Below are 15653 nucleotides of genomic sequence, written 5' to 3' on the forward strand. Positions count from 1 at the left end.
TCTATGTTGCCCAGGCTGGTCCAAACTTCTGTGCCCACACAGTCTTCCTGCTTCTGCCTCCCAAGTAGCTGAGATTACAGGCATCTGCCACTGCACCCAGGATTGCCTAGATTTAAAACTCAGGCTCCATCACTCAGCTCTCTGACCTAGGTGAAGTGACCTAACCTCCCTCAGCCTCTATTTATTCATCAGTAAAATATTAGTACTTTCCTCAAAAAGTATGTTTTCTGAAAGTTAATGTGATCATAAATAATAAAGACTTAGATCAGGGCCTGGAAGGTCTTAGCAGGTCTTAAATGCCCAATGAATGTTGAGATCTTAATAACAAATAGTAATAATAACAATTATTCTCTATCTGAAGTGCAAGGGATAATAGGTCAGAATGTTAAAATGAGAGGCTTCTTTGTATCACTCTATTATTGTTTTATATTAAGAGTAACAGGTACAGCGTATACGTTACTAGAGTCAGACCTGTGATCTTAACCTGGCTTTTCTGCTCACAAAGTATGTGACCTTGGGCAAATGACTTAACCTCCTCGAACCTTGTTTTCCATTGCTAACATCCAGATCATAGTAAACCACATAGAATTGTTGTGAGTTTTAAATAAAATCATGTCTATAACATGCATAGTACAGTGCCTGGCAGAGTATGCACTCAATAAATGTTCATAAAACATCCTTCCTTCCCCTTCTTCACAGAAGACTGCCTTTTGCTTTCAGGGCAATAGTTCAGAATATTTGCAATCAGGGATAATTGTTAGCCACTATTACCATAGGTTAGTTTTGAGATTTTGAATCTTTGAACATATCTAAAGTAGATTTTGTGCTTTGAAAGTAATAATAATGAAACTAAAAGAACAAAATGTAAAATTTCAAAGAAAAAATGCATGCTGTTTCCTCAAAACTGAACAGAAGTTCTATTCAGCTTGTATTTCAAAAGAGACACTTCAGAATATCTGGAACCTCATTCTTCGGTAGCCTGAGATTGCTTTGCCTTCCAGTATTTACTGTGTCTTTTAGGTGATCTGAAATGATTCATAGAAGGAGGAAAAATTAGGAGACCTAATTCAGACCCTAGGTGGTGTGAGTTTCTTTAGGTATTTGGAAATTACTTTTCTTTCTGTAAGTTACAATGAAACCAAACCTACCAAGAAAGTCCATATAAGGGGAAAAGAAGAGTCTTTTGAAGGACTCTGCTGTAGCAGAAGGTTTTTCTTTCCTAAAACAAGCCCATATCTCATTCCTCAAGAACTGCTGAGCAAAGCCATGGGGGAAACTGCCAAAGCCAGATGTCAAAACCCAGTGCAAGGATTGCTCTCTTTGCAGACTTCGGCATCTCACTGGAGTAATCAGTCCCAGATGTCCTGGAACTCTGCTAGTTTTCCGATATACTCTCCTGCTTCTTACCCCACCTCTTCCGGAAACTCGTTGACTACACTCACTGGACTTTCATTGCTAGGAGCCCGAATTCTTGGCTTCTGAAGCCTCTGCAAAAAAGCTAAAGTAGAAATGGCCCCTTGAAATCAGAGTTAATTTCAAGGTGAAATGATAGTTGCAAGGGCCTCAAATAAAATTTTGGTGTACAGAAAAGGCATAGAAAATCTCGGATTTGGAAATAAACTTTCAGGTTGTTTAATCTAACTTTTACCTAAATCACAAATGTACTTCAGTTGTAATCATTTACATATCTAGCTCATTTAAGCACTAGAAATACTAATACGTTTAAGATATAGTACCTTATATGAAAGTTAGTCTGTATTAAGTCTTTAATAGAAATGTAAAGGAAAAGGGCAAGTGATAAATCATGAGGCTAGAAATGTGAGTGGAAACTCTGCATAGGTTGGGGGCTGGGTTGCAGGGTCTTCGAAGAAAAGTAGACACAAGCAAGTAGACAAGAAGCCAGAGGAGAGTATTCCAAGTTGCATGAACAGAAGCATAGTGGCGTAGATACCCAATATCACGGAGGAAAAGCAAGTGACCTTGAGTGGTTGTAGTTTAAGGTACTTGAGGAGGGACGTGCTGGACATGAGTTTGGAAAGACAGACTGGGGCAAGATTATGGAATTTTTATGTGCTGTGCTAAGGCCTTTAGGATTTATTTAGTAGACAGAAAGCAACCATCAAAGAGTTTTGGGCAGGATATGACATGACCAATTATTGGCTTTAAAACACTAACTCTGGCAGCAATGAGAAGGATAGATGGTACCTAGGGAGAAGTGGGGAGAGCAGTTAGGAGGTAGATCCGATAGTCCAAGGGAGAGATGTTTAGACCCTTAATTATCTAAAGCCGTAGTAGGAAGAATGTGTAGAGGATAGATCGAGAAGCTATATTTCTCTGTATTGACAGACCATAGGACCAGTCAGATGTGAGGTTTAATAGAGGCAGGAATCAAAGGTAGTGTTGAAGTTTCTAGCTTGGGCAACTGGGTGAATGGCAATGCTATTAAATAGTATTGGCAAGAGGAATAATCTTGGAGGATGTCTAGGGTGCCTGAGGGAAGATGGTTTCCACTTTGGATATGTTTGCAGTACCCACAATACATCCACTTGGCAACAGCTGTTGTTGAAATGATTCTGAAGCTAATGGAATGCGTAATACAACCCATGGAATACATACATGTGAAACAAGAAGGCTTAGGAAAGAACTTTGGAGAATGCTTCCACTTATTTCAGAGAGAATATGGTGATTTGGTAGCAGAACAGCTGGGGCTCAAATTTGAGCTTTCCCACTTATAGTGAGACTTCCTAAGGCTTACTTTCTTCATCTGTGAAAATGCACATAAATAGAGCACTTCATTTTAAGTGCTTTACTTATTGTATGGCACATAGTAAGCTTCTGTGAAATGTTAATTATTGTAATTATCATTATTGTATTATTTAGGGGTCATGCAGAAAGAGGAACTGAAAAGGAGTCTCTAAAAAAGTCCTTAAGAATTAGGAGAGTCAGAAAAAAATAGAGGACAAAGTTTCAATGAAAGAGGGGCCATTGTCATTGTTACGAAAGACATGAGGAGACACTTCAAAGAGGAAGAAATGCGTATGACCAATAAACACACACACACAAAGATTTCCAATCTCAGGCGGGATTCAAAACATAAAATACCATTTTTAGCCTATCGTTTTAGTGGTAATGACAAATACAGGTAGTAAAACCCAACTCTGTCAAAGGTATGGGGAGCTCAGCCCTCTCAATACTCTATTTATATGGGACTGTATCTTGATTGCACCTTTTTGGTGGATATGTTGGGAAAAGTTAATAGAATGTTTAAATGCATGGAACTTTTGACTCTGAAAGACCACTTCTAAGATCTGTCTTTTGAAATCCTTGCACAAAATATGTATTTATAAATATATGTGTATATAAGTATACACATATACATACATAAATATGTCTTTTAGATTTGTGGGAAAAACTCAAATGTCTACCAGTAGAAATACTAGTACATGTTTATTGCCGTATAATATGGTCATTCAAAGGCATGATGTAGAGCTTTAAGTGTCATGGAAGAATATTCCCATATATATTGTTAGGGCTAAAAATATGAAAAGTACACATTAATGAGCAATATATGTATCATAACTCATAAGTATATGTAAATATGTAGTTAGTGAAAATAACAGTACTTATCTCTAGGACACAGGATTATGGAGGACTTCCAAATTCTATGTTACGTATTTCTGTGTCATTTTACTTTTATTTTTATAATAAATGTTATTTGTGATGATAAAAAAGATATATTTTAAGAGTATGGTATATGTGTCAAATATTAAGAGAGTGCCATGTAGTGGTAAGGAACGGACTAGTGCCAGATGGCCTGGGTTACAATCCCAGCTCTTTTTTTTTTTTTTTTTTTTTTGAGACAGAGTCTTGCTCTGTCGCCCAGGCTGGAGTGCAGTGGCACGATCTTGGCTCACTGCAAGCTCCACCTCCCGGGTTCACGCCATCCTCCTGCCTCAGTCTCCCAAGTAGCTAGGACTACAGGTGCCCGCCACCACACCCGGCTAATCTTTTTGTATTTTTAGTAGAGACGGGGTTTCACTGTGTTAGCCAGGATGGTCTCGATCTCCTGACCTCGTGATCTACCTGCCTCTGCCTCCCAAAGTGCTGGGATTACAGGTGTGAGCCACCACACCCGGCCCCAGCTCTGTCTTTAGCTGTGAGATCTTGGACAAATCGCTTTTCTTCTCAGTTTCCTCATCCATAAAATGGGGATGATAATAATATAATATCTACTTCATAGGGTTGTTATTAATAAATAAGTAAATAAGTTAATAAATAAGTTAGGTAAAACTGTAAAGAAAGATGCCTGGCACATAGTATGTGCTAATTATAGATGATGAGCGTGTTAACGATGACGATTGCAGATGGAAAGAGGATGACTAATAAGAAGCATTATATTGGCAAATAGAAAATCATCACTGACATCACTGATATTAGCATGAGCTGTATTGCTAGAGAAGAACTTTGAGATTACTGTTTGTCCAGTACCTGATTAAATACCTCCCATAATCAGGAATTTACTCATCTCTCAAGATGGTCCCTTCCTTCCATTACTAGACAATTCTGATTGTTAGAAAAATTAAGTTAAAAAAAAAAGTTAAGGTCATAGACTACATTTAAAGTTAGATATATCTGTGCTTGAATCCAGGCTCTACTACTATGTACCATTAGGCAAGGTATCTTAAACCTCACTTTAATGAGGATTAGAATAGTATCTATAATATGGAAACATAATGAAGAGTAAATGAGATCATTCACATAAAGCACTTAGCACAGTATCTGGTATACAGTAAGTGCTCAATAAATATTAGCTATTTTAATAACTCTACCTAGTCATCAAACTTACTGGATGTATGAAAGCATGACGTTACCAACTTTACCTTTCTCTCTGTTAGATGTCTCTGAAACAGCTACATACTGAGAAGTTATTTTGATATACCTTTTGATGGGTATAAAGCTGTAGAAGCCAACAGAAGGAGCAGGGAGAACCATCCTTTTCTTCTCATAAGAGGGGAGCTAAGGAAGGTGCCTCAATGCCTATTAACCTATTAGTGACATACAGTCCTCTTGGTCTTGTGAACAAAATGGAACAGCCTCTTCTGGGCTGAGGGGCTAGAGAAGGGAAATAGGGTGGAAATAGGGATTCGGGAGGTGATTGTCTCCAGAGAGAAGTGAGCAAAGAAAAAGAAAGGAGGTGATATGCTTCAGTACATTTTGTATCAGCCAGACCCAGTCTTGGGCAAGACCTTAGTGATGAAATGTATGTTCCATAAGCTGGGTTGTTTCCAGGCTGCTGCATTCATCTTCTTTTCCTATTATTTATTAGTAAACATTCCAACACTCCACCTACAAAATTAAGGAGAAAATATCTGGCCAAACCTTGGTATGAGTGAGAGAGGAGCACAATCTGCTCCAGCAGAGCCAGGCAGTCAAACAAGGGGCAGCAGCTTTTCCAAATCAGGATTCTGGTACTAGCTGGAGGCATTGGGGCAGGTAGAGAAGTGAAAACTCAGAAGCCTTTAGTTCGCTGCTTGAGGGTCTCTTTTATGGGGAACAAGGGCTGCTAAGCCACAGTGAGCCAGCTCAGTGTACCTTGTCTTTAGCAGAGCAGTGGGGAGCTCTGCAGTCTCCAGGTACTCTGCCATGCCCACAGAAATGGTCTGACAGGTGGGGACAGCATGGAATAGGGCAGGCACAGCAAATACATTTCATCTCATGGGCCCATTCTGTTACTGGCTTCCTGGAGTGATGCTTCAGGTTCCAGAGCAAAAGGCTGGGTTTGGTGGAGCTTGATTTATTAGTGTCTTCCACCTTGGGCTATGGGTGGGGGAATAGCGGACTCCTACCACATATTTGCTGTTCAGATATAGAGAAAAGAGCACTGTACTCTGAGTCAAGGCACCTCGTGTGTGAATCCCAAAAACCATGAGACCTTAAGTCACTTGAACATTGAGTCTCAGTTTCTTCATCTTCATTCATTCCTTTAACAAACATTTGTTGACCACCTACTAAGTGCCACGTGCAGTTAGAGCTGCAGGTGGTAATAAAGATAAATAAAACATGGTCATTAATCTTAAGGGGACAACATTCTAGTGTAAGAGAAAACATGAAGAAATAATGAAAACATGAAGTTTAAGTTCTGGAATAGCATTCTCAGTGCAATGAATGGAGAGACAATCTATGAGAATTGGAAAAGACTTCATAGAGAGGGTGACATTTGAGCCATTTCTTAAAGGAGAAGTAGCAGTTCATCCAGATGGAGAACAGAAGCCATTCCTGGAAGAAGGAACTCTACATACAAAGGCACAGAAGCATGACAAAGGGCAGTGTATGGAGGAATGGTAAGTACTTCACAGCTGTTGTACAGGGCAGCATGTCCTGAAAGGGGCTGCAAGAAATGCTGATTCCAAGGGATGTGCATCAGTTCTCTGGGGGAGGGAGAAAGGCTCTGTGGCAGAAAGACAAAAATCAATTAAGGAAAAAAAACAAACCAGGTTTAAACAAAGTGACACAGGTTACTTTTCTGAAGGGCTTCTCAGGACTTTTAATATACAAAACCTTTAGGCCGGGCGCGGTGGCTCAAGCCTGTAATCCCAGCACTTTGGGAGGCCGAGATGGGCGGATCACGAGGTCAGGAGATCCAGACCACCCTGGCTAACACGGTTAAACCTCGTCTCTACTAAAAATACAAACAAACTAGCCGGGCGAGGTGGCAGGCGCCTGTAGTCCCAGCTACTCGGGAGGCTGAGGCAGGAGAATGGTGTAAGTCCGGGAGGCGGAGCTTGCAGTGAGCTGAGATCCGGCCACAGCACTCCAGCCCGGGCGACAGAGTAAGACTCCGCCTCAAAAAAAAAAAAAAAAAAAACCTTTGGCTGGGTTCTGTAGCTCATGTCTGTAATCCTAGCACTTTCGGAGGCTGAGGCAGGTGTATTGTCTGAGCTCAGGAGTTCAAGACCAGCCTGGGAAACACACTGAAACCCCCAATTAGCCAGGCGTGGCAGCATGCGCCTGTAGTCCCAGTTACTCAGGAGGCTGAGGCAGGAGAATAGCTTGAACCTGGGAGGCGGAGGTTGCAGTGAGCCAAGATCATGCCGCTGCTCTCCAGCCTAGGTGATAGAGCAAGACTCTGTATCCTAAGAAAAAATTTTAAAAAATTAAAAAAATTATATATATATATATACACACACACACACACACACACATATATATGTATATATATACACACACATATATATATACATACACACACACACACACACACAGACACACACATAAAACCTTCCCTATTGGCATGTTGGGAACAAATCATGTTTTTACAATTTTTATTTTTATATTTTCAATTTGTAGAGACGAGGTCTCACTATGTTGCTGAGGCTAGCCTCAAATTCCTAGGCTCAAGCGATCCTCCCGCCTCCGCCTCTCAAAGTGCTGGGATAACAGGCATGAGCACACCATACCTGGCTGCAAATCAGTTTTTTAGAAAACATTGTATTTTACAAACCTGAAGTCTTTTTGAAATGATCAGTGATTTAAATTTTGGCAAATAAAACCTTGCACTGTCTTTAGAATCGAAGTAGAGAAACTAAGATTTGGTTTTGTTGAAAGCAAAGGGTGTAGTGTATGCTCGCCCTGAGGGTATACATGAATACTTTTGCAGTTTGGTAAGGAATTTTGGCCCCATTTTAGGACATAAAGTCTTTATGAACTATGACTATCTCATCAGCTATTTAATCTGATCATAGAAATATGACTTCGGTGCATCCCTATGAATTAATCTTTTTGATTCATGGTGGTTAAGAGCTGTAGTTCTGGAGACAGGCAAGCCTGAGTTCAAAACCCAGGACTACCACTTTCCAGCTATGGGTAATCCTATAAAATGGGGATGAAGTATAGTACCTATCTCAGTGTTGCTGTGAGAATAAATGAGATAATGCATTACATGTGAAGTGCTTAGCAGAGTGTCTGGCCCCATAACAATCATGTATTAAGTAACAGCTATTTTTATTTTTACTGAAAGCTGGTCTTTGTCTTTATTCCCTTCTACTGACACCATTGTTGCATGAAGGAAACGGAGTTAGGGGCTGAATATTTTGAAAAGCTACTACCAAGCTTATGTGGAAAACATTTTGCTGGTTAACATCTCGAGAAAGATATAGACTTATCAGGTTCTGGAAACACAGATAGTATCATAGACAATCAGGCTGACAGTCACCTAAACTCAAAGATAATATATATACTATGGAAATCAGTTAGCCTTTCAGGTTTCAGGCAAGGGGAATCCTGCCACCTTGTGGTGTGAGAGAAGTAGGCCCGAGGTCAATTCCCACTTACTATCCCTAGCAGAGATGCAGCCCTCTTACAGTTCCTTGCCCACCTCTGAATTTATGAGACCCCTGGGCAACTGACTTAATCTGTGCCTACTTCTTCAGCTAGTTTGGAATCTCATTATCTCCTGGTTTACTGCAAAGGAAGTTAAAGTGTCAGATCGCTTTCTATATTTTATACAGTCCAGTAATAGAGAATGAACCAGTCTTTAGTACGACTTGCATAAAAACCCCAAGTTCATAAAATTTTGTATCTCATATACTACAGAACAAATATTCTTTTCAGGTAAAAAAAAAAAAAAAAAAAAGGGCTATGAAAACCACACTTTTTTCAGGCTTGAAGTAGAAATAGGAAGTGACTAAAGAACACTTAATAGTAATTGTGTTTCTGGAGCAGTCTTTTGGATCATAATACATCCGAGTCCTGCTCAGCTCCTTCAGTAATGGGAAATCAGAGGACAGACATCTCAACGGCTAGAAACAAACAACAGAGATCTTTCACAGGCCTCGGGCTCTACGTCTCTGTGTTCGTGAGAAGAAACCACTTGAAAATCATGAACTATATAAAAGGCCCTAAATTAGATAAGTTTTCCACCTGGGATTTAAACAATCCAGATAGCTCAACTATCCTTGGTTTGCTGAGAGCTCCCTGCTCTTTAGGAAGAAAACTCGAGACTCTATTCAGATTTTAGAGGCCTATTAGAAGAGACAGCATTTTGAGAGTATAGTCATGTGGTGGAAAATGGTGACACAGTTGCCTCAGGCTAAGTTCAGCCTTTGGCTGAGGTAAGGCAATGAGACCTGCTGCTGGGGGAGGCAGGGCCAGTTATGGAGGAAGAGAAGGCAAGAACCAAGAAAAATGCTCATGTGGTTTTCTCCTTTCTTTTAGGTCTTCTGTTATTAAACTGAAAACCTTTATACACGACAGCCAACAATAAAGACAACCTTGTTGATGATAAAAATTCTCGATCACAAAATGTTTCTCAACATTGATAGCATTGGCAGATCTAAAACAGAACGGTTTTTTATTAAGGACTCTGGAAAAAAAGGTCCACTTAGCAGCAACATTCCAGGTGAAATACCCAAGAGCCATTAGAAACTAGGATCCTGGCCAGGCACGGTGGCTCACGCCTGTAATCCCAGCACTTTGGAAGGCCGAGGCAGGCGGATCACGAGGTCAGAAGATCAAGACCATCCTGGTCAACATGGTGAAAACCTGTCCCTACTAAAAATACAAAAAAAATTAGCTGGGCTTGGTAGCACATGCCTGTAAACCTAGCTACTCGGGAAGCTGAGAAGGGGAATCACTTGAACCGGGGAGTTGGAGATTGCAGTGAGCCAGGATCGCACCACTGCACTCCAGCCTGGTAATAGAGAGAGACTCCATCTCAAAAAAAAAAAAACCACAAAACAACTAGGATCCTGATCTATGACTTGGGGGAAAGAAATCTTTTAGACACATGCTTTAAGTTATAGTTTCTTGTGTCACTGGGACTCCATTACCTTCCATTTCCCTTTTCTAACTCTAACTTTATTCCTTTCAGTTCTGATTTTTAAAAAAAATCTGCAATACCTAAGTAATTTATTGGTGAACACTTTCATATACTACACTTGACCACTTAACAGTGCACGGGTTAGGGCTGCCAATGCCTCGTGCAGTCAAAAATCTTTGTATAACTTTGGATTCCCCCAAACCTTAACTGCTAATAACCTAGTGTTAACTGGGAGCCTTACTGATAAGATAAACAGTCGACTAATCATACTTTGTATGTTATATGTATATTATATAATATATTCTTACAATGAAGTAAACTACAGAAAAGCAAAGGTTATTAAGGAAATGATAAGGGGCCAACTATGGTGGCTCATTGCCTGTAATCCTAGCACTTTGGGAGACAGAGGAAGGCAGATTGCTTGAGCCCATGACGTTGAGGTTGCACTAAGCTGAGATCATGCCACTGCACTCCAGCCTGGATGACAAAGTGAGACCCTGTTCAAAAAAAGAAAAAAGACAGAAAATAAGGAAATACATTTACATTACTGTATTTATTGATTCCATAAATTTACAGTCTGTTTGCAAAAAGAATCCTTGGACTGAAATGAAGGGCATCCACAGCCACAGACCTCAATCTTTGATACATATCAAGCAATTCAGCTTTTTCTTGTAATGTCATGACTTCTACTTCTTGGGAACACTTCCAGCATCACTAGTGGCACTTTGTATGGGTCCCATGGTATTATTTGAGGTTTATGGTGCACTAAACACGATGAAAAATACTTAAGAATCTCAAGAGAGTACTTTTTTCTGCCACATGAAATTTACTGGAGAGCCGAACTGCTCATACAAAGATGATGAGCATCAAGCAGCGTTTTGAGCGGATATTCACAACACCTGAGTGCACAGCAGCAGCAGTAGGAGGCAGCTACAAAATGACTGCAGTACAGTGTGTACTCCCGTTAGTTTTATGCGGCTATGATTTAACCTTCCATCTTTACATTTGTTTACATTTCTCTGGACTGTGAATGACACCATGTACTGTATATGTGTGTAAATTTTGAGAAAATTTAGCATTTTATAATAGGTTTGTGCATATTTTGTAGTAGCACATGATAAAAGACTATTATATACATATATTTTATGTATTCATGACATACCTTTTAAATTTTTAAAAAATATTTCTAGGCAACAGTTTGTGTTTTTTTAGATTGTCAAAAATCTCCAAAAAAAACCTTCCAATGTATTATTGAAAAAAATCTGTGTATAAGTGGATTTATACAGTTAAAACCCATGTTGTTCAAGGGTCAACTGTATTTGGAAGTGTCTTTAGTCTCAGCCTGTTTGAGGTCACCAAAACTGCCTTGGAAGGAATACTTTGATCCTTCTGAAACACTTGCCCTGATCTGATTTACTGAACTCATTATAACATGTTACAAGTTAGAAAGGACTTATTTACTTTATAAAGAAACTAGAGATGGCCAGGCATGGTGGCTCAAGCCTGTAATCGCAGCATTTTGGGAGGCCGAGGCGGGTGGATCATCTGAGGTCAGGAGTTTGAGACCAGCCTGACCAACATGGCGAAACCCTGTCTCTGCTAAAAATACAAAAATTAACTGGGTGTGGTCGTGGGTGCCTGTAATCCCAGCTACTTGGGAGGCTGAGGCAGGAGAATCACTTGAACCTGGAAGGTGGAAGTTGCACTGAGCCAGGATCATGCCATTGCACTCCAGACTGGGCGACAAGAGCAAAACTCCGTCTAAAAAGTAAATTAATAATAATACAGCTCAAAGACCCTGTGTCTTTGGGGATCCAAGTGTATCACTATCTGTATCAATGCACTCAGTGCTTACAGAACCACATTTTGGGTCTTCATTCAGGAAATTATTTCAGTCATTTGTTCAGCCTGTAAAACTTAAGAATCAACCAGTACCCAAAGTATAGTGAGTTGTGTTCTGCTGTGGCAGAAGCACACATATACCACCTAAGCCAAAGGCTTGTCCACTGACTGGTAGGCCTTCTCCCGGCAGTTGCCGACTAACTCCCAGGATGCTTTAGGGTTGGCACTCAGGATCACGGTCCCACATTGCAGCCCTGGCTGAAAGCAGCTATATATTCCATTGCCCTTCTCTGCGGTGCTTATTAACTGGTCACTTGGCCTGTCATTGTTCATTTTAGCCCCGTCTGGAGATGAGGCTGCTGTTCTGAATTGATTACAGTAGCTTCAGAAGAGTCGCTTCCATTTTCACATACGTAGTTGAAAATGGCTTTTCAACAATGACTGACATTTAAAAAAAACAAAAATACCAGAAAGAAATGGCCATTTAGACTCCATTTTGGGTGGCACCAAAATTTATAAAATGTTACTATTTTGCAATCCTAAGATGTCCAAACTGACAAACCTGTATCAATAAACAGTAGCATAAGTGTAACACTGTGAAATAAAATCTTACGGTGTACCTGTTCCTGCATTTGAAATTTGTTTTTAATGTTTAAAGTTTTTCTTTATGGTCACTGTAAAGTTGCTATTGTCTGGGGTTTTGATGTTAAAATGTTTTATAAAATGGTGGTGATACTGAATGGTATAACTTTAACATCCTTATACCTGGTAAAAATAAGTTGGCACCTATGTTGGTCCCCAAAGTTTTTCCCAAAGGCATTTTTAAAGCCATTTTAGGTTCATACAAAATTAAGGGAAAGCTACAGAGATTTCCCATTTATCCCCTACCCCCACACATACCTGACTTCTCAACATCTCACACCGGAGTGGTACATTTGTGACAGCTGATGAACCCACACTGACACACCATTATTACCCAAGTCCATAGTTTACATGAGGGTTCACTCTTGGTGGTATACATTCTGTGGGTTTGGAAAAATTATAATGACATGTATCCACCATTATAGTATCATACATATTAGTTTCACTGCCCTAAAAATCCTCTGTGCCCTGCCCAAATGTTTTAAAATTTTACTATTTTGGTGAAATCCCAAAGTCTTAACAAGCCACATTAGAAATATAAAGTTGCATTCTCACTGCAAAACCATAGAAGCTACTTTCTAAATTCAACCAATCTGGATAACCCAATCCAATCAAACACCTGACATTTCTAACAGATCTGAGCTAACATACAGAGCTCTTACAATTCTTCTGAATTAGCTAACAAGCACTGACATTTTTTAGGTGGATGAGGATTATTTTCCAACAATCTCTGTACCAAGTTAGAAAAAAAATAATTCAAGCCCAGATCAAGCTGTCTCACATACAGATTTCAATAAATATTTTTATTTTATTTTTTGTTGAGACACGGTCCCACTCTCCTGCCAGGCTGTGCAGTGGCATGATCATAGCTCACTGCAGCCTTGAACTCCTGGGCTCAAGCAATCCTCCCGCTTTAGCCTCTGGAGTAGCTGGGACTACATGCATACTCCAAACCTGGCTAAAAAAAAAAAAAAAAAATTTAGAGATGGGGTCTTGCTATGTTGGCCAGACTGGTCTCAAAACTCCTGGGCTAAAATGGTCCTCCTGCCTTGGCCCCCCAACGTGCTGGGACTACAGGTGAAAGCCACCACACCTAGCTCAATGAACATTTTTTAGCAACCAAACAAAAAAGTTTATGTAACCAGCTGGGCTCACACCTGTAATCCCAGCACTTTGGGAGGCTGCAGTGGGAGGATCACGAAGTCAAAAGATCAAGACCATCCTGGCCAACATGGTGAAACCCCATCACTACTAAAAATACAAAAATTAGCTGGATGTGGTGGCGGGCACCTGTAGTCCCAGCTACTCGGGAGGCTGAGGCAGGAGAATTGCTTGAATCTGGGAGGCGGAGGTTGCAGTGAGCTGAGATCGCACCACTGTACTCCAGCCTGGCAACAGAGTGGGACTTCATCTCAAAAAAAAAAAAAAAAAAGTTTATGTAACCTGTATTAAAGGTCCACTTAAGGCAGGCTTGACAATATTCCAGAAATAGTACTCTCCTAACCTAGTTAGCCAAGGCAACCAGAAATCCTTGGACAAAATGGCAGGAAGCAAGACCATTTTGGGATCAAGTGTCAGGCACCATGCCTAAGGGTAAAGGCCACAGGCTTCACTAGATTGTTACTTCCTTTTTACTTAAGTATGAGGAATTACTCTGAAATAATTTAGTAAGTTCACATATCCTGAATACCTCTAATTTTGCCACTGACAGCCACTACTAGTATCTATTCTAATGATCAACAAGCTATGAATTTCAAAAATATACTTCACACATTTACTCTGCTGATTATCAAAACCTCTGGACGTGACTGAGATACAGATACAGAAAGCACTTGAAACCGCTGCCTTTGGTCTTTCTGATTAGAATACTAGCTGTCCACTCCTGAGAGAGAAATCCTGTTAGAGCTAATGACTCCTCCTGGGGTGCTTGTAACCTGATACTAGTATAAAACAGCACTGCCTATTCCAAAGAGAGAATGAAAGCAAATTACAAACATAATTGGGAAAAGAAAAAATACTACACACTCCAATTTCTCAGGACCCAATAGATTTTATTTCAGGTGGGGATAAGGGACAAGCAGTGTGAAGACAGGGAAGGAGAGAAGGAAGTCGCTATGTTCTGAATGATTCCCTACCCCGCTGTTGCGAGTGCCACATTCTGCCCTTTTACAATTTTAATTAATTTTTACTGGGACTTTGATAACACCACAGAAACCCTGTGGCTTCCTGTTAAAATGATTCTGTTACAAGCCTAATTTTTATTAGAAAAGTGAAATTTAACAAATATTTTTATTATTTTGAAGCAGTTCATCAATTCTAGGTGGAAGCACTACATCATGAAATGGGAAATAAACAAATGAAAAATGAAAAAAAAAAGATGACTTATCCATTCACAGTAAGCACAATTTTACTAGAAAGAGAGATAAACTTCAAAAAGACAGAACTAAAAGTCATATATGGCCGGGCGCGGTGGCTCAAGCCTGTAATCCCAGCACTTTGGGAGGCCGAGACGGGCGGATCACGAGGTCAGGAGATCGAGACCATCCTGGCTAACACGGTGAAACCCCGACTCTACTAAAAAATACAAAAAAATTAGCCGGGCAAGGTGGCGGGCGCCTGTAGTCCCAGCTACTCGGGAGGCTGAGGCAGGAGAATGGCGTGAACCCGGGAGGCGGAGCTTGCAGTGAGCTGAGATCTGGCCACAGCACTCCAGCCTGGGCGGCAGAGCGAGACTCCGTCTCAAAAAAATAAAATAAAATAAAATAAAAGTCATATATAAGACTGTATTCTTCTACATGCTACACATCAATTTGTAGTGGCACCAAAGTGTCGCCTGCTCTGCCTGAGGGAGCACTCCCCCTAGTGGTTTTCCATAGGAAATAAAGTTAAACTTTTATGAAAGTAAAAATGCCTAGGTCAAATAGAACACACATAAGGAGGAAATTCTTTATAAAATAAGTACCTTGATGTTAGGGTGACTTAGAAACAATTCTTAGTCTCTGAATTCTAAATAGCTGAAGACATGCAGTAAAACAATAATTTTTATTTTAATTTTTTATTGTTTTTGAGATGGCGTCTTGCTCTGTCACCCAAGCTGGAGTGCAAGGGCGCAATCTCGGCTCAATGCAACCCCCGCCTCCCAGGTTCAAGTGATTCTCTTGCCTCAGCCTCTCGAGTAGCTGGAATTACAGACACCCACCACCACGCCCAGCTAATTTTTGTATTTTTAGTAGAGACGGGGGTTTCACCATGTTGGCTAGGCTGATCTTGAACTCCTGATCTCAGATGATCCACCCGCCACGGCTTCCCAAAGTGCTGGGATTACAGGTGTGAGCCACCACGCCAGGCCTAA

At 40.4% G+C, this 15653-nt stretch overlaps 1 protein-coding gene across 1 annotated transcript in view; it reads left to right on the top strand.

The window, feature by feature from the left end:
- The window catches only part of TTC23L (tetratricopeptide repeat domain 23 like), a 60656-nt gene extending 51305 nt beyond the window's left edge, over positions 1–9351 (top strand). The window contains exons 10-11 of the mRNA XM_030927620.1: positions 6236–6341; positions 9214–9351. Of these exons, the coding sequence (XP_030783480.1) occupies positions 6236–6244 (9 nt within the window). The 3' untranslated portion in view covers positions 6245–6341; positions 9214–9351. The remainder of the gene's footprint in view (positions 1–6235; positions 6342–9213) is intronic.
- The last annotated feature ends 6302 nt before the right edge of the window (positions 9352–15653 follow it).

The sequence above is a fragment of the Rhinopithecus roxellana genome, chromosome 3 (assembly GCF_007565055.1).
Source record: "Rhinopithecus roxellana isolate Shanxi Qingling chromosome 3, ASM756505v1, whole genome shotgun sequence".
NCBI lineage: Eukaryota > Metazoa > Chordata > Mammalia > Primates > Cercopithecidae > Rhinopithecus > Rhinopithecus roxellana.